Here is a 20,159-nt window from a genome sequence, read left to right on the forward strand (position 1 = left end):
ATGTTAGGACAGTAGTTTATGTTTAGTACAAATAAACAACTCATCTCTCATCTCCTACACGAATTCCTGGCTTCATATATAAATTTAATAAGACTTGACCAGCTAAAGAGACAACCTCTACTATCTCAAGGTTATTTCATGAAAACGTTCATTAATGTCATTCAACGTTTTATATCGTTCCAATAATTAATGGAGTTTGCATTCTAAAAAGAAGAAAACATAAAATAAATACAGAACTGGAGAATAAATAATAGTTGATATAACCCACAAATTAATATAGACCCTTAATCCTTAATATCTTCCTGGAACAAAACTGAATATAGTCTAAGTAAATGAAAGTAAATGAGCAAAAGAAAAGAGGCTGAAAGTAAAAACTATTCTTTTTTACTCTATCACCTGCAATGCTAAATTGTTACATATCTGGTTATAAGTCCTAGGTAAAAGTTTCCAACAAAAATGCAATTCAAAAATGTTATGGGTTATAACATTCTTTTTGCAATTTACGGACTCCTGATTCCAAGTTCCATTTTTTTTTAAAAGAAAAACACACATTTCACATATTTTTGCACATCAAGAATTCTAATCCATGACGGATACAAATATTATTACTAATAACTGAAAGATGTAAAAGGAAAGAATATGGAAAACAAAAGACAAACGTCTTTCTCCAAACGCTGGAAATAGGAATTACATGGAAATGGTAATTCTTAAAAGACACTGAGACTGAGCATCCGTATTCTCTACAATAGATTTCAATCCTTCGTGCTTTTGTTATTTTTTTTAAACTCCACAGGGTTCCCAAAGATGCTGAAGCAGTATTCATGTTAATTTTTTACATATTTAATTTCGATGTCACCCATTGGGTGAGTTTTGGCAGCCATTTCATAATTCCTTTACTACTAGGAAGTAGTAAATTCCTTTTCATTCCTAACCTTTGAAGAGTGAAAGAAACCCTATAATCAGACAAAGATAGGCAAATAAAGTTATTTTTGCTGGGGCAGTTTTGCTTTCACATATTGAAAATACATGAGAAACCCAATGAAATTTTTGAAGGTATGTTGGCAAATGATAAATTTAAAAAGCAATGCTAAGTATTTTGACAGTTTACATGAAACACTGATCTAACAAAGACTTACATAACATACAAATTATTAAAACACCTTAAACAGTCTTCAGATTTCTCTTCTATTTGCCATATCACTTGAGCCAAACACCATCTCTATTCTGTAGTGAAATGAAACAATTACATCAAAAAAAAATTTTTTAACAGAAAATTGTTAGGATTAAAATAAAGAATTCAGTGAAAAAATTGAGATACAAGGACTCTGAAGTGATCTAATTATTTTTACTACAGGGAATAATCACAAAAATGTATGCTAAAGTCAGTTGGTACAAATGTTCTTGACTCAAATGTGGAAAGTGGAGACAACCGGCACAGAGTTGATAATCCTACAAAATTTCCTTACAAGAAATACAGAGAAAACATATATATAATTAAGAGTAATAATTTATAACTGGCTGAACAAAAGGGTTTTTTTAAGTACTGTTCTTCACCTGAGTGTTTTTCATGTTAATATTGTAAATTTGACTTTAATTTTGAACTGAATTACACTCTCATCATTACTTTTACCTTTACTGCCTTAGCAGTTTCCAAGGATTGCTCCGGAGGGATTCCTACTTCTCGGTCTCTCAGCAACTGCTGAATAAAATATGTTATATCTCGTCCTGCTATTGGAATGTGCTTAATACAGCTGCCAATCACATACCCTTCAGCCTAGATGGGAAAAAAAAATAAAATAAAAGAGTGGCAAATTTACTTTCAATTATTCAAAACTAATATGACCTAAATAACCATCAAAGATTAATTTCTCAAGTTAGTGTGTTTATATTCCCAAGTATTGCTATTTATCCCAGGAGAATTCTTCCAGTCTTTATTCTTCAACAGTATTCCTCACAATACCGTATTATATAATTTACAATACTGCACAGATATTATGAACAAGAATGGCCAACAATTTAGATTATTCTTTAACTGGTAAGAGTTATTATAACTAAGACTGAAATGACAGAACAGCACAGAAATTATGAATTTCAGAAGTTTTAAATGTTTTGATAGCGGACCAGATAGGAAATTATTTTAAAATCTTTTATAATTTCAGTAAACAATTTAGATAGCACTGTAGGAAATTTAATCATTAATCCACAAACTCATTTTTCCTAATGAAGTGGATACCAATTTCAAAAGGCTGAGGCATTCTATGCATTATCATAATGCCAAATAATTAAATTCTACACAATGAATTCATAAATTTATTGATATGAGTCGGAAGTACAAAAAAATATGTAATACAATTAAATTTCATTAACAAAGAATATCATCTGGCCATGACAGAGTATTAGGGATTGGATTTATTCTCTCACCTTAAAGAAAAAAACAGGACAAATTAAATGAAATAAACATTTTTCAGACACTGAACATGCAGAGTAGGGCAGTGTTCCCAATGAGAAGGGAAAAGAAACAAGATGGAGTGCTATAAACATCCCATCTCACTGCCTAGGAAGAGTTCCCCGGCAGCAATAACAGGAGGGAGAACCCAAGCAGAGTCAGATAAGTCTCATTAAGCTGAGGATACAGAATTTAGATTTTAGGGAAGTCAAAATGACTACAGTTTACATGTCAAACTACTAAGGCTGAAAGAGCTGTAATGACACAGAGCTCTGAGATATGAAAAGTAACACCTTAGCTGACTAGTACTCATCACATTCATGTTAGGAAACCATCAAAGCCAGAGGAAAAAACCTCTGGAAAGGTGGGAACAAAACAATCCCCAAAGCTTATGTGTAGCTGAGAACAGTTCATGTTCCCATTAGCCAGAGTATCAAGACCTCAAACACAGGACATTGAGCAGAATCCTCAAAAGAATAGTGCCTCAAGAGTGGGGACAAAGTAGGACCAGACAAAAGACTGTTCTGGACTTGCTCAATAATGTTTAAAAGGAGCCCCTGAAAGGATCAAACTGATTCCTGGTAACCTAACTGTGTCCCAAGGAAAAAAACATCAAAATATTTTTAAAGTCCCCAAATCCAGGACATAACAATGTGAACATACACTACCCAGTGAAAAACTATAAGCAAGCAAGGAGCTGGAAAATACAACCCTTGACTGGGGAAAAAAATCAAAAGAGAAAGAAACAGAAATATCAAAGATAATAGCATTTTAGAAAAAGACATTAAAACAACTACTATATACTCCACATGATCAAGAAGATCAATGGAAACATGAATGATAAAAGGAAGATATAAAAAGATCCAAAAAGAACTTCTATGAAGAAAAATAATATATCTGAAATAAAAAGTATCCTAAATGTGATTATTATAGCAAACTAAACAATAAAGACAGAAGTGAACTTGAAGACAAAGAAAGAACTATTTAAAACAATACAGGAAAAAAAAAAGATTGGGGAAAAAAAATAAACAGAGCACCAGTAACATGTAAGACAACTTCAAGCAGTCTAAGAGACATGTAATTAGAGTACCCAAAGATAAGGAGGAAAAGAAGGGACAGAAAAAATGTCAAGAAATAATAAAGAACTTTTCAGGTATGATTAAAAAAACTACAAATCTATATAGTTTCAAGAAGTTCAACAAACCCAAACCTCAAGAAGTGGAAAAAAGAAAAAAGGGGGAAAAAAAGAACACATTTAGGTACATCACAATCCTGAAGGCAGCCAGACAAGTAAGAAATATCACAAAGAAACAAGCACAGGAAGGACAGCGGACTTACTTTCAGAAAAAATGTAAGCCAAAAGTCATTAGAACTACCTCTTTAAAATACTGAAAGGAAAAAACTATCAACCTAAAATTCTACACCAAGTAAAAAATCTTTCAAAAATGCAAGCAAAATACTTTTTCAAAGGATGTACGTAAGTTGAAAGAGGTCCCAGTCAGTAGACCAGCACCATAAGATGTACTTAAGGCCGGGGTGCCCGGGTGGTTCAGTTGGTTGAGCATCCAACTCCTGATTTCAGCTCAGGCCATGGTCTCAGCATTGTGGGACTGGTTCTGCAGGGCTCCCCACTTAATGTGAGCCTGCTTGTCCCTCTCCCCCTTAGTCCCTCCCTCCCCTCCACCCCCACACACACATATGCTCTCTAAAATAAATAAATAAAATCTTTAAAAAAAAAAAGGCAACGCCAAGGGCCATCACTCTAGCAGAAAGAAAATGATGCTAGATGGAAATCTGGACCTTCCAAAGGAAACAAGCGCTGGAAATGCTAAGTGCGTAAATATAAAAGAAGTTTATCTTTTTCAAAATCTCTTTTAAAGATGGTGATTTGTTCTCGGCTGACATGTCCTACCCCACCCAAAATTCGTATGTTGTAGTACCATCTCCCAATACCTCACAATGTGATTGTTTTTGGAGATGGGGACTTTAAAGAGGTAATTAAGTTAAAATGAGGTGATTAGAGTACATCCTAATCTGATATGACTTATGTTCTTAAAAGAAGAGATTAGAACACAGACGCACAAGAAGACAATGTGCAGACAAATGGAGAAAATTAGGCCACCTAGATAGAAGACACAGAGAAGCCTCAGAAGAAATCAACCCTGCCAACATCTTGATCTCCAACTTTATTGCCTCCAACTGTGAAAAAATTAATTTTCTATTGTTTGAGCCACTAAGTCTGTGGTACTTTATTACAGCAGCCCTAACAAAACTAATATACTACTTAAATGAAACAAATTAATCATGTACTATAAAGTTTGTAACATGGAGAAGTAAAATGAGTAACCATTATAGGGCAGAAGGGAAGTACATTATTGTACACTTCCTATTTATAAAATAGTAGAACATTATCTGTACTTAGATTATAAATTAAAGATGTTTATTATAAACCCTAGAGCAACCACCAAAAAATAAGTAAATGACAACAAAGAAGAATATAACTAATTAAGTCAATAAGGATATAAAGATAAATTACAAAAATACTCCATTAATTCAAAAGAAAGCTAAAAAGAATGAAAAGAGAACAAAACACAGGAGTATCCAATTCTTAATATCCTTATGAAAATTCATTCTTTTTCATGCTGGTAACTTATATTTGAAAATTACCTATTTGAATATTATCAAGATACTAATATCATTGATTAGTTGTGCAGATGTTAAGACTGGGGTCAGATAGAACCAGTCTGAATCCTACCTCCACAAGGTACTATTTGGTGATCTTAGGCAATTCATTTATTTGCGCTGTTAATGGGTAAACTGAGGTTTCAATATAACCTACATTACAGATTCTGAGGTTTAAATGAAAATCTTAAGTATCTCTATGTAGCACTAAAATATGTTGTCAACTATAAAAAAAAAAAAAAAACATGAAATAATGGCCACATCCCAATTTCCAAAATATTAAAATATACTCCAATGGCAAAATAAAATCTGGTATAGCCATAGAATGAAATATTATTTGGCAGTAATAAGAAATGAAGTACTATACATGTACACCTTGGATAAATCTTGAAAACTTAAGGCTTCATGAAGGAAACCAATCACAAAAGACCACAAAGTGTATGATTCCAGAAAAGGCAAATCTATCAAGACAGAAAGTATATGAGTGGTTGCCGGGGCTAAGGTTATCAGGGGGAGACTGACTGCTAACGGATACAGGGTTTCTTTTTAGAGTAATAAAAATGTTCTAAAATTGACTGTGGTAATGGATGCACTATGTGAGTATACAAAAAACCACGTAAGTATACACTCTAAATGGGTGAACTCTATTGGTGTGTAAATTATATCTCAAGAAAGCTTTTACTAAAAAAAGGGCAATTATTACTAAAACTATTAGGACATTGGGAGGGTAGATTATGACATCTAATCTAAAAGTAGTCACCCTGAGGATGTAATCCTCAACAGAGGTTGCCTGATGCAATAAAAATAGGAATGATTAGTAATGAAGAAATAAGTTCAAAATAATTTCATTTCTTACAGAATATTCAATATAATATAAAAAGTTTAAAAGATAAACTATCTATGGGGCGCCTGGGTGGCGCAGTCGTTAAGCGTCTGCCTTCGGCTCAGGGCGTGATCCCGGCGTTGTGGGATCGAGCCCCACATCAGGCTCCTCTGCTATGAGCCTGCTTCTTCCTCTCCCACTCGCCCTGCTTGTGTTCCCTCTCTCGCTGGCTGTCCTCTCTGTTAAATAAATAAAATCTTTAAAAAAAATAAAAAAAATAAAAGATAAACTATCTATATACCTATCTAATACTATCAGTATGATTTCAAGTAGTCATTTTGAATGTATTAGGCACAATAAAAACCCTAATTTGTCATTAAAAATTGGAAGCACAAAGGCCTTGGCAGAAAAAACGCCATCTCTGATAAATAATCCAATCTGATGCATTTTTCTTAATATGCTTTACTAAATCCAAACCATAAAACACAATCATAACTTGAGCTTTTATTCAAAAAAATAATTTCTAGGGGCACCTGGATGGCTCAGTCAGTAGTTCTTTTGATCTTTGGGTTGTGAGTTCAAGCCCCACACTGGGCATTGAGCTTAATTTAAATAAATGAGTAAATAAAATTCCCAAAAGTCATTAATGGCCACGTGCTTATAACAAACTGTTATTTAGTTAACCTATGCACCAAACTGAAATCTATTAATTAACGATAAGAGAGACTATCAACTGGCTAACCTATACAACACAGACACATCCAAACCAGAAAACAGAATTCCATGTTTAAGAAAAGAAAGGCATAGGAGCACCTGAATGGCTCAGTTGGTTAAGCATCTACCTTCAGCTCAGGTCCTGATCCCAGGGTCCTGGGACCTTGCCCCCACATCAGGCTCCCTCTCCCTCTGCCTCTTCCCCACCCCACCACCCATGCTCTTGCTCACACTCTAACAAATAATAAAATCTTTAAAAAGGCATAATATATTTCCATTCCAGTTACTCCAACATTTTCTAATTATGAATGAGAAACAATTTCTAATATTTTTAAATCATATTCGAATTACAGTACAAACCTATATAGCAAAAGAAAGATTCTGAAATTTGTTTATAGAATTTTAGTATTAATTTGAGCAAAATACAGCACTAGCTGAACAAATGGCCAAATCAGAGCAAATTTTTCAAATATTTAAAATTTTTTAAAAATGGTATTAATTTCATACCATTTAACTCTTCCAGATTTGTTATCTGATAGGACTATTTGATAATTTTAAAATATCCTTACCACAGGAATGACATGAGTGACACCATCTCCACTGTCTATTACTGTACCGGTCAATGTCCGTTCTCCTACTTGTCTTGAGGTCCAGGATGCAGCTAAGGCAAGAACAGCCTTAGACAAAAAGAAATATGACCGGCAAGAAAATAAAAACAAGCACAAAGAGTTAATAGAAAAAAATATTTCACTGGAGTACTTCAATTTTAAATGTACAGTTGACTCTTGAACACCAGGGTTAGGGGAACAACAAATACCAGGGTTAGGCGCAGTGATCCCTCCAACAAAAGCAGCTGAAAATCCAAGTATAACTTCTGACTCCCCAAAAGCTGAACTACCAATAGTTTACTGTTGACCAGAAGCAGTATCAATAACATAAACAGTCGATTAACACAGATTTTGAATCTTACAATAAAATAAGTTAGAGAAAAAAATGTTAAGAAAATCTTAAGGAAGACAAACATTTACAGTACTCTATTATATTTATTGAAAAAATCTGCATATAAGTGGACCTATACAGTTCAAACCTGTGTTGTTCAAGGGTCAACTATAGTCATCTCTGGCAAGAAAATACACAAAATTAATTACATTATGCAATAAAATTATTCACATCCTACATTTTAAGACAAAGTTACAGGCTTATATACTTTTAGGGGCATAGTTATAAATTTTCCATGTTTTTACAAGGGCCAAAATGGGGAAGACTAACATGAAGTATCACAGTACTAAGACTGCCAGGACTTAAAATTATGTTTATATGGGCTAGCCTGTACACAAACCACAAAGTGTTAAGTAAGGTAAAGAAATACACAAGCACCCAATCAGCAGTTATTCCATACATAGATGGCTATAAACAAGTATCTCCATCATAAGATTAGCTCCAAATTTTCTAAGTGCAACAGGCATTTAGGAATATATAACAAGGTATTTAACCACAGAAAAAGCCATTATATACTTTTAAATATTATAATTTAATTAGGAAACAAAGTTGATGAAATTACATTTTTCTATGAAAAAGATTGGCGCGGGCAATAAAGTACAATTCTTTTAAGATTACAAATTAAGAAATGAACACAGCTAGTTCATTTTTTAAAAACTGAATTTCACAGAATCCAAGCCTCCAATAAGATATATGGCCAATAATCAAAAACCGAGCTAAACTTTCACCTACCTGCAATATAATAGCTGAACAGGACCTAGAAAGTTATCTAGGCCACCCTCCTATTTTAACACAGGATCATACCTCATAATCATTGCTACCTAAGAGAACTATACAATAGTTTACATACTTATTAAGCATTTGTGATATGCTATGCATCACATTCACTACAGGGTTAAAAAACAAGAGGTGAGCTGTGATCCTAAGAGGTGGGAAAGAAGCTATTCCATGAAGATATATTTACAAAGTAAGTTCAATAAAATATTACAGGGATTTATGATACACAGAATACAAAGGAGCACAAAGGGGAAGGTGGTCAAATACACCCAGCAGTAAGTCAATCAAAACAAACTATGAAAAAAGGACACAACAAATGTTTCAAGGATAAATGAAAATGTATATAAAGTTCTTGACCTGGAATAAACATTCAATAAATATTAATACCCTTATTTCTGTCCCATGAAAAGCCTTGAATTATCTAAAGATCATTAACTTCCTTCCTTCAACATTTCTCTTTTGCTGACTAACTCTATTTTCTATGATTCCTAAATTATTGAGTCAGGAGAGAACTATGAAATGCTTTGAGGTCATAAAAAATATATTTTTAAAGAGTGAATTAAACCAGATAAAAATTCAAGAGTCAAGCTTATCTTGACTTGTGAACTTTCTTACCTGCACAGCAATGTACAAGCCTGGAACATTGAAGGACTCAAACATTATTTCAGCAGTATATTCCCTGTTTTCTGGAGTATTCAGTGGAGGTTCAGTCTATGAAATTTAGTAACATTTTAAATAGACAAGATCAGATTATTCGACAATTTCATAGGCAATTGTTAAACAAGAAATACTTTATGTCAAAAATTTTATTTAAAAATTTTAGTTAAATTTAGAGATACAAAGATAGACACATAGACCAAAGAAAACTATATAAAGAATTCCAACAGGTCTATGCATATATGAAAACAATATATTCTACACACAAATAAAGAAACCAAGTTCCTACATTACACCAGTAAACACTGATAAAAGGAGAGAGAGAGAGAGAGAGAGAGAGAGAGAGAGAGAGAAGGGAGACCTAGTCAAATCATCTTATAAAAGGGTAATGACAGACCCCCAGGGAGACATACCAATGGTGTTTCTAGTGGCAGAATTCTCACCTATGGAATGTTTTCACTAGGATGTACCGGGTCTGTTTACAACTACAGTAAATAAGCCAAGATTCTACAAATTTATGCCATGCTTCTTGGAAACTGTTATTTAAGTTATATAACTGCTAAGAGTATTAAAATAGAGATATTTACACAGTTCTCTTCAGTTTATATGACCACAGGCATCATTTAGAAACCTGCAGATGAAGTCTGGGCCAGAACACATTCTAATGAGGCGAGAGAGGAGTGAGGAAACAGTACTTGCAATCCCGGACTCCGTGTTTCCCCTAAGCCTCGTGATTACTTAAATCATTTAAATTATTAAAGCTTGAAACTGGGTAAGACCTCTGATTCTTATGAATCTGATTTGACAATTCTTTTTGTTATCTCAAATATTTAAAATAAAAGGCAAAACTTTCAAACTTCATAAATGCAGAAGAATGATGTTTTTGACCTTGAGGTAAGGATTCCTTAAATTTCAAAAGCACAAATTACAGAGAAACATGAATAAAACTTGAATTCTTTGCAAATTAAATCTTTTTGTTAATTTAAAAAACACTATAAGGTTTTTAAAGAAAATGGTCAACTAGGAGTAGACTTTGTACACATGTAAAACCTTTAACAGCTAAACTACCTGATGTGTTTAAACTTATTTAAAAGAGTTTTGGAACTATGTTCAAGGCTTTGGAGATAATTTAGTGATAGATACATACAAAATTAAGCAAAGTGAAAAAAAACAAGGCAGTTAAATTATAAACTCTAAGAAAAACAGAAGTTCTATATAAAATAAAATATAATCAGAAGACCTCCCAAGGAAAATATACTAATAGCTTATAAGCACATAAAAAAGTGCTAAACATTAGTCATCAGGAAAATGCAAATTAAAACCAAAATGAGAAATCTTACACACCCACCAGAACAGCTAAAATTAAAAAGACTGACACACCAAACATTGGAAAGAATGTAGAGCAACCAGATTGCTAACACATTTTTGGTGGGTGTGCAAAAAGGTACAACTCGTTAGAAAAAGTTCTGAAAGTTTCCAATAAAACCAATCATGCACCTACCCTATGACACAGCAGTGCGGTATCTAGGTATTTATGTAAGACAAATGAAAACATGTCCACAAAAAGACTTGTGTAACAATGTTCACAAAAACCAAAATATTCTTAACAGTCAAAAACTAGAAACAGCCCAGGTAATCATCAAGAAAATGGATAGTGAGGCATATTCATACAAGAGAATATGATTCAGCAACAAATTATTGGTATATGCAACAATGTAGATGAGTCTCGAAGATTATGCTAAATGAAGTCTTACCAAAGAGCACATCTTGTATAATTCCATTTATATAAAGTTATAGGCAAAACCAATCTGTGCTGGGAAAAATCAGAATGGTGGTTGCCTCTATGGCACAGGGGCAGGAATTAATCAGGAAAGGACATCAGAAAACTTTCCAGACTGATAGTAATGTTTTATATCTTGATAAGGGTTTAGGTTACACAGATGTATACATCTGTTAAAACCAGGAAATGGGCAAACTGTATCATGCATCCTGTAAGACAAAGCCATCTCACCACTTGTTTTTGTAAATACAATTTTACTGGAACACATTTAGGTATCATCTAAGGCTGCTTTCCTGCTACAACAGCAGAGCTGAGTAGCTGCAGAGACCAGATGGTGCTCAAAGCCAAAAATACATGCTATCTGAACCTTCAGATAAAGTCTACCAAAGCCTGGTCAATACCCACAGAATGGCAGAGTTAAGGTTTATACATTTTATAGCATGTGAATTTTATATACATAAAAGAATTATAAGCAAATAATGAACTCTAGTTGATGATATGCATGCTAATGTATTTAGGGGTGAAACTAGTCCATCTGCAACTCTTTCTGAAATAATTAAAAACATAAGATGAAGTGATGGATAACCTGATATCATAAAGCAATTATAATAAAATCAATACTTGAGTCTAGGTTGTGTACATGTGGGTGTTTATTGTAAAGTTCTTTTAACTTTATGTTTATGGTCTACCCATAAACAATATTCACAAATTACAATAAAATATAAAATATGGATTTCATATAACTATACTGTAGGGAGGGGGAGAAGACAGGGATTATGATTTAGAGAAGGAGGGTAAAAGAAACAAAACCCTCATCTTTCCTACTTAGGAAGTCAGGAGGTAGTGTCTAATATTTAAATAAACAAACAAGAAATAGAAAACATGTTTAAATTTATGAGGTAACTATCACAAAAAGCTCTTTAAAAATTTAAAGTGTTTGTCTCTAGGTAATATGAATCAAAGGCTGGGAAAGGTGAGGAAGGAGAGTGTTATTTTTTTGTTTTAAATCTTTATAGCAGTTGGTTTTTGTAAGCTATAAACATGCATTGCTTTGATAAAAATAAGAAAAATTCAAAAATTACATTTTTTGTACTGTACTTTTGTTGCCAAGAATTACTAGTGAAATAATAATCAGACCAGTTATAAAAAAAAAAGGCAAAGTGCCACATTTCCAACTTTTTTGAACCTTACTGTTCCTATCATAAAGATTACATATTAATTATGAAAAGAACTTTCTAAGTGCCTAAACCTTGGTGCTTCAATATATTACAACTCTACTGAAACCCAGAACCGGACAATCTTAAAGATGACACAGCATTGTAACAAAGTCTTTTAGACATAGGACAATTTAATAAACCATAAAGTATGCCCTAGTGAGTACAGATGTGATGAAAACGTTCTCATTAAGTTTCTTCAAAAATGTCCTTGGTGAAACTATAATTTGTACTTACCAAAAGAAAATAATGGTCTTCTGGTTCTGCCCTTAAATATTTAAAGATCACTTGTTCCATAAACCTTTCCATCAAGTCCCAATCTTCAACTATACCATGGCGAATTGGCCACTATTAAAACAAAACACAAAACACAAATGAAATCTTATTAATGTCAAAAGTAAATAAAACTACCAAAAAAGGAGAATATTAAATCAGGACACCATTTTTCAGGTGTGATTTAATGATACTGTGGATCATCCTTAGGAGATGCATACTTTATTTAGAGATCAATGAAATTATTCCCACAACATATTTTCAGGTGGTTCAATTAAAATGCGTAATGTAAATATTAGGAAGAGAATCATCAGAGCAATCCTGTCACAGACAAATCAAGAAGGATGAAGATTAATATATACAATGGGATTTAACAAAGAGCTTAATAATAATCTGCACTCGAAGAATCTGAAACTAAATAAGTTTGAGGGGTTTTTTTTATGATTTTATTTATTTGAGAGAGAGGGAGAGAGCACTAGAGTGAGCAGGGGGAATGGGAGAGAGGGAGAGAAGAGAATTTCAAGCAGACTCCCCACTGAACCCAACCTCAGGACCCTGAGATCATAAACTAAGCAGAAATCAAGAACGGACGCTTAACCGACTGAGCCACCTGGGCACCCCAAGAAGTTTGGTTTTAAAAGAAAGAGGAAAACAACAGCTAAAAGGCTGAGGAAAAAGAATAGGAGTAAAGACTGAGAGAAGTTTCATTGTTTTGGTTTGTTTGTAGCATTTGGAAGACTTAAAAATGTGTTTAAGAGAACAGAATCAGTGCAGAAAAACTCTGGCGTCTTAGCTCACTGACTTCACCACCTTCAAGGATTTCTTTTCCATTTTGGCTGCAGTTTGGTCTTAGTATCACTATCTTATCTCTAAATTCCTGAAATCCAAATACATCCCTCTCTGATCACAACCTCTTCTCCTCCTACCACACTCTAGCAGCCCACTATACTCCTGATCACAATTAGACTTGCAGTCCACTGGCTCTTGTAATTATTCCCTAACCATCAAACCTGCCCAAACACACACAAACACAAACACGAAGTTTAGATTTTATGCTCCATCACTTTGACTATAAAAACCCAACCTAGCATGACCCTTCACTAAACTTGTCTATACCCAGAATGCTGATTATACTGAAGACACATACATAACTAGGAGGATAAAACTAAGAACTCATAATTGCTGTTCTCAAGTGAACCTAACTTTGCATGGCAAGTCTTCGTTTCCCTACTCTGCTCATCTTCACTCTTCATGATGATAATTTTAAATGTTCTCCCTATCACTCATATTTCACCTTCTCCCCCGACCCCTTGGGCAGCAGAGATGATGTCATTATGTATTTCACAGAGAAAGCAGAGGCCAACAGTCAGGAATCCAATCTCCCTTCACCAAATCTATAAAACTGATTCCATACTTACCCGTTTCACCTTTTTGTAATGTAAGAGACCCCACACACACATATCAATTAGATCATCTGTGCTCTGGATCCCATTCCTCTACCTTTCTCAGAGACCTCGACTGGACTCCATCTTTCCTGTTACTTAAATCTAATGGCTCCTTCACATTAGCATTTAAACATCTCTTCCATCTTAACCTCACAACTTGTCTATTCATGTCTACTTAACTATCTCTGCCTCCCAATCACAGCCGAACCTCATAGAATATTACTGTCATTTTTTCCTGGCCTAACATTCATAATCCAACCTACTTGAACCCAGCCTCACTGGGCTGTCACTCTTCTAAAACTATTCTTATTAAGGTTACAAATGACATCCTTATAGCTAAAGACAGTAAATAATATATGGGCTCTAACTTACTTGATAGATTAGCAGCATTCCACACTGTTTACATTCCTTCCTGTCTAGCCCTGTCTCTCTAACCACGGATTCTCAGTCTCCTTTGTAGGCTTTTCCTCTTCTATTCAAATCTAAATGGTAGATTGAACAGGCTCCATCTTGGGCCTCTTCCCAAGTACACTCCCCTAAATAATTTCATCCTTTCTAGAGGTTAATTGCTACCTTCCAAATATTTGTCTCCAGCTGTTTTGTTTAGGAGTTCCAAGAGCCACATTATTTCACTGCCTAACAATGTATAAGATGTCTCTCAGGTACCTCAAACACAATATTCAAAACTAAACATGTCTCTAGATGTGACAATGTGGAGGTAAAAGAAAGCCACTCACATTGACGGCTCTGAGATCTACTGAGTATGGAAAAAATACTGCTCATTTGGGTGAAAATTTTCCTCTCAGGATTTAAAAAAAAAAAAAAAAAGAGTTAAAGCGATATTGGGAAAAGCCATAGGGAAAAAAGAAATTTCTATGGTGAAGAGGTTGAGGATATTAGGCCTATAACTGAGTAAAATTCCAGATGGCACAATCACTGGACTAATTTTTTTTTTAAAGATTTTATTTATTCATTTGTAAGAGAAAGAGAGAGAGCGAGAGCGTGCACAAGCAGGGGGAGAAACAGGCAGAGGGAGAAGCAGGCTCCCACGGAGCAAGGAGCCCGATGCAGGACTCAATCCCAGGACCCTGGGCTCATGACCTGAGCCGAAGGCAGATGCTTAACCAACTGAGCCGCCCAGGCATCCTGAACAAACTAATTTTTAAAAGAAAATATTATTTTTACAAATCATAAAAATGTACCTTTGTTGCATACGTAGGTTTTTCTATTGCTTCATCACCAATAAAGAAGTCTAGGTCATCAACACCTTTCATCACCCTCCTTTGAGCTTGATCACCCACTTTTGCGGACTCCTTAATAGCAATACCTTAAAAATAAAAGTTATTTATACATGTCAAAGTTTGCTTTTTTCAAGTGAGACAGAATTTTAACTTATATTTCTTCCATTATAAAGTATTATTATACAAAATATGATCTAACACAATTAAACTGTTAAAGCACAGAGGTCATTTAAGAAATTGATGACAAAATTCATTTAACACAATGAAACCTCAACTTCCATTTAGAGACAAGGCCTCAAGTGTAAAAAGCCAAAAAAAGCACTGCTGTGGGAATGTTTCAGTTGTATTTTTTTAAACTATGTAAGATCTATTTCAATTTGAGTAAAATTATAATCCCACCAAAGTCAATATATGCTTGATGGACAATCAGAAAGAAAAAACTGAAAAATGCTAACAAATGAAAATAGGAAAATTGCCAGGGGAGTTTTTTTAAAAAAAACCTTTCTTCCTACTTGGACTATTATAGACTGGCAATTTAAAAATAACATTGGCATAGGGTTCTGTTAAACTTTAGTCACACATACAAAGGGAAATTTCAAATCATTTAGGTAAAACTCACAATAATCCCCTCAAATAATTTCAGAAATCCAGCACACAGTACTTGACTTAAAACTTGTTATATATATTTTAAGTATGTTATACATTTCTGAATCTGTCAAGTTAAGCAGTCATTCAAAATAATTATCTGCATGCACTTAAATGTTACACTTGCATTTATAATCAATTATATCCTTAATAAGACGGGTAGAAAATACTGAAGGAATGACATTCTAAATCCAGTCTACTCCTTCAAAATGTTAGAAAGCTTCTCTAGTAATTTATTTATAATGTACACAGACATCCAGATGGCTCACTATAAGTTTCCTGAAAAACAAAGATGTCTGCAAATAACCATGAACCATATAAACAGGCTTTTCAGATTAATACCCATGCTCATCAGTGGCAATTAACCATATCTGCTGATTATAAACACTGGACTTGCAGCATTAAAATTGGGTGAAAAAAACTCCAAAATCAAAAACCTCCTTTCAACAGGAAGATGGGTTTTTAACAAGCTGCAACGTCTCATAAGAAAGACAATGAAAACTAAAAGTGCATAGTTTGGCAAAGAGATGAAAATAGAGACAGACTAGATACAATGGTGATAAAATCCTAAGGTTCAAAAGATCAAGATTATATAGGTCTCCAACAAAGACAACACAGCCACTTAAGAACATAAAACATCAGTAATCTCATGAAAAAAATGTTTAATCACAGCATAACACCTGATAAAAAATTATAAATTATGAAATAACAAAATTGGTATTTTATGGGTTGAACTGTCTTCCCAAAAGGTATGCTGCAGTCCAAACTGCCAGTACCTCAGAATGTGACCTTATGTGGAAAAAGGGTCTTCTGAGTTAAAATGAGATTATTAGGGTGGGCCCTAATCCATTATGACTGCTGTCCTTTAAAAAAAAAGAAATTTGGACTCAGCCACACACAGAATACAATGTGAAGACAGGGAGAAGACAGCCGTGTGACTGGAGTGATGCATACACAAGCAAGGTAACACCAAGCACTGTCAGCAAACGCGGGAAGCTAGAAGAGGCAAGGAGGGTTTCTCCCCTGGAGCTGTCAGCAAGATTATGGCCCTACTGACACCCCGATTTTGGACTTCTAGCCTCCAGAACTGTAAGTTTCTAATGTTTTAAGCCACCCAGTTTTTGGTCTTTGTTATGGTGGCCTTAGGAAACTAATATAAACATACACAAGCCTCTAACACTAAACTCAAACATAACCAAAGTCAAGTACAGATCCACAAAAGTACTTCCATATTAGTCAGGAAAAAAGCTACTATTTGTCATCAAATTCTTAAAATAAACAACAATCAATATATTGATATATAAATGTGGGGGAAAAGTTTAAAAAAAAAAAAACCTGTCCTTCCGAGTAGATAACAAACATGCATAAATAAAACATAAGGAAAAGACAATAGTACCACCAAACTAAGACCACTATAGTCACGTGAATGAGCTATTTCATCAATGTCACCTAAAATCCATATTATGTATTAAAGAATTAGGTTTAGGTAGCAGCCTAATTTTTTTTTGCTTTTTTTAAATTGAAGTATAATCAACATAAAATGTCATATTAGTTTCAGGTATGTAACATACTCATTGAACAATTCTATTCATTACTCAACACTCACCATGGTTAAGTATAGTCACCATCTGTCATCATACAACACTACTACAGTATTATTGACTATATTCCCTATGCTGTACTTTTCATCTCCATGACTTACTTATTTTATAACTGGAAGTTTGTACCCCTTGGTAGTAGCCTAAGTTCTTACACAATCAATTCGTAGTTAAGTATCCAAAAGTATATCACAAGTACAAAGTTCAAACAGGTTACTAGAGAATTAAAATTAAAAAAATAAAATACATATACATATGTATATATATATATGTATGTATGTGTATATATAAGCTCCCCTTTTAAATACAATTTTGACAACTCATTTCCCATATTTCACGTTTAATTTTGTCCTTGCGACATTAATTACAAAACCACTGACCTATTCACATCCAATGAGTGCCCATGTGAAACTAAACATTTGCAGTTTCTGACAAGCCCAATAATTTCTACCTTGTTCTCAACTTCATTGATTTGAAACCTAAGCTTTTTTCACTATCCTACATGTTTACTTTTCCATTTCCTTATTTTCATAAATTAAGAAGAATACAATACATGAAAACATTCAGTCACATAAACTCCTGTGTAAAACTGGTGACACTCTAGGAGTCAATATCACCAAGCAATGGCTCCAAAGGTTTTTTCATCTGATACATTCAAGTCTTCATATGGCAGCAGGACAAGTACATCAGAGGTATAACTATACAATATACAAAAGGTAAACTGTTGGAAAGTCAAAAGTACAAAAGTATGTCCATCAAGAACCAGATACATAATTCATACTAACAAATGAGAACGCTAACAAACCAAGTGTGAGAGTATTTTTTAAAAACTGCTAAGAGACAAACACTACTGAAAACTGATGGCCAGGCTGGACAAAACAAAACAATGTAATTATGGTTATAAGACATTAAAAAACAGCTGAAGTCAACATCTCTAAAAATGAGATGCCATCCTTATTTTGAAATGTGGTCTCTCATCAGGGATGTCAATAAGCCCAGGCCTGGCAAATGGTAATCATGTTCATCACACACCAAAGAATAGTCTCTATATGTATGTGATGGAGGATGCACTACTTAATATTTACATCCACGTGCTATCAACAGCAATAACTTCAAAGCAAAAAATTGTTTAATTATCAGCTCATTTATTTTTAAATTTTTAAAAAGAGACATTTGGTAGATTTGGTAAACGAAGAACTAAACAGCTAAAATGAATGGTGAGAGGCATGGAAATGAGGTCACACAGAGCAAACCATGTTTCTAAAGGACTAAATCTTAGTGTCAGAAACAATTATCTTTTACTTTAACTATTACAAAAAAGATCTTTAAATCAGCTTATTTGTGACTTAAAAGAATACTTACAGGAAGGGATGATAAACTGTGGTTCTGTGTTTCCAGCATATCCTAGTTTTGTATACCTGCAAAACAAAAAGGAAAATTATAAGGATTTCACTAATATCTTAGTGATTATAATTTATTTCTCAGATTTCCATTTGTTATGAAGTGAGATTCCACTATGGGTAAATATACAAAATTCTACAGCTTCAATGCATTTAAACATCCCTACTTTCCAAAGCTATACCAAAATTATACCCACAGCTTTTAACAAGAAATTCTACTTCTACAAACTGATCCTACAGGGATATTCATACATACGTGAAATAACATATAACAAGACCATTAGCTATAATCTTGCTTATAACAGCAAGAGACTGAAAATAACTTAAACATGAAATTAGAAACTAGTTAAATATGCTAAATGTATACTCTTAGGTTATGCAGCTACTAAAAAAGATTGAAGAATCTTTTTATGGACTAATATGGAACAATCTCCAAAATGTATTGTTAACTGAACAAAGCAATGGACAGAACAATGTTTTAAGTATACTGTATTTGTACAAAAGTAAGGGAGAGTGGTAAGAACATATAAAATACATCTGACTGTACAGGAATAGAATATCTCTTGAAGAATATAAAGCAGTCACTAATTTTGCTGGTCTCCAGGGAAGGAACTGGGTAGGTGACAGGCAGGAGTGACAAAGAGATTTTTATTGCATATTTTTCATACCATTTGAATGCATTATTATTCAAAATAACTGTAATTTTTAAATGTTTTGCCACAGTGGATTCAGCCTATAATCTTACAATAGAAAAATAATGACGATCATGATTAGGAACTATAAAAGCTGAGCTTTGATAAGCTGCATGCTGTGAGCTACACAGGAGATAGCTGGATTTTTTTCTGTGGCTATGCATTAAAACCTATTAACTATGAGCAGGCTTTAAAGAGAAAGTAACAACATTTTATATTATTCCATATTCAAACTCACTGCTAAAGAGCAGGGAGGTAAATTGCTGTGAAATTCTTGGATTCTAAGAATATCTGCAGAATTTTTTTTTTCTAATATAAGAAGGAGGGAAAAAAGCTCTCTTTGAGGGATATTTTAGTCCCAAAACTAAGTTCAAGAACTAAGAGTGCCAAATATGCTAAATCACTAAAAATAAGTAGAAAACATAAACTGATCCAAATGGGATATGCTCTGACTAAACCTCTTCCAAGATTCTCCACTGTCCACATTTAAAAAATCAACAATAAAACTTCTTTGCAAGGCATACAAAAAAGCTCCTTTAACATCTGGCTCTTGACCACCTTTCCCAGCAGCCCTGACACACTACACCAGTCTCCCAAGCCATAAAATTGCTAACAGTTTCTGGACAGACCAACTCATTTCATGCCACCGAGCCTCTGTTAATACTGTTCCAACTACAGAAGATGCTCCCCTTTCAACACTGAATGCAGCTGCTAAACTCTTATCCATCCTATAAAACTTAAGTTACTTATCACTGCCTCTATATGAAAACTTT

At 33.8% G+C, this 20,159-nt stretch overlaps 1 protein-coding gene across 1 annotated transcript in view; it reads right to left on the minus strand.

The window, feature by feature from the left end:
• The window catches only part of ACTR3 (actin related protein 3), a 61,323-nt gene that overhangs the window by 17,988 nt on the left and 23,176 nt on the right, over window positions 1-20,159 (minus strand). Inside the window, exons 2-7 of the mRNA XM_045804067.2 lie at window positions 18,657-18,712; window positions 15,013-15,137; window positions 12,330-12,440; window positions 9,057-9,152; window positions 7,235-7,342; window positions 1,631-1,774 (exon numbers count right to left, since the gene is read on the minus strand). Of these exons, the coding sequence (XP_045660023.1) occupies window positions 1,631-1,774; window positions 7,235-7,342; window positions 9,057-9,152; window positions 12,330-12,440; window positions 15,013-15,137; window positions 18,657-18,712 (640 nt within the window). The remainder of the gene's footprint in view (window positions 1-1,630; window positions 1,775-7,234; window positions 7,343-9,056; window positions 9,153-12,329; window positions 12,441-15,012; window positions 15,138-18,656; window positions 18,713-20,159) is intronic.

Source organism: Ursus americanus, chromosome 1 (genome assembly GCF_024610735.1).
Source record: "Ursus americanus isolate L20-20 chromosome 1, mUrsAme1.1.p, whole genome shotgun sequence".
In the NCBI taxonomy this organism is placed as follows: domain Eukaryota; kingdom Metazoa; phylum Chordata; class Mammalia; order Carnivora; family Ursidae; genus Ursus; species Ursus americanus.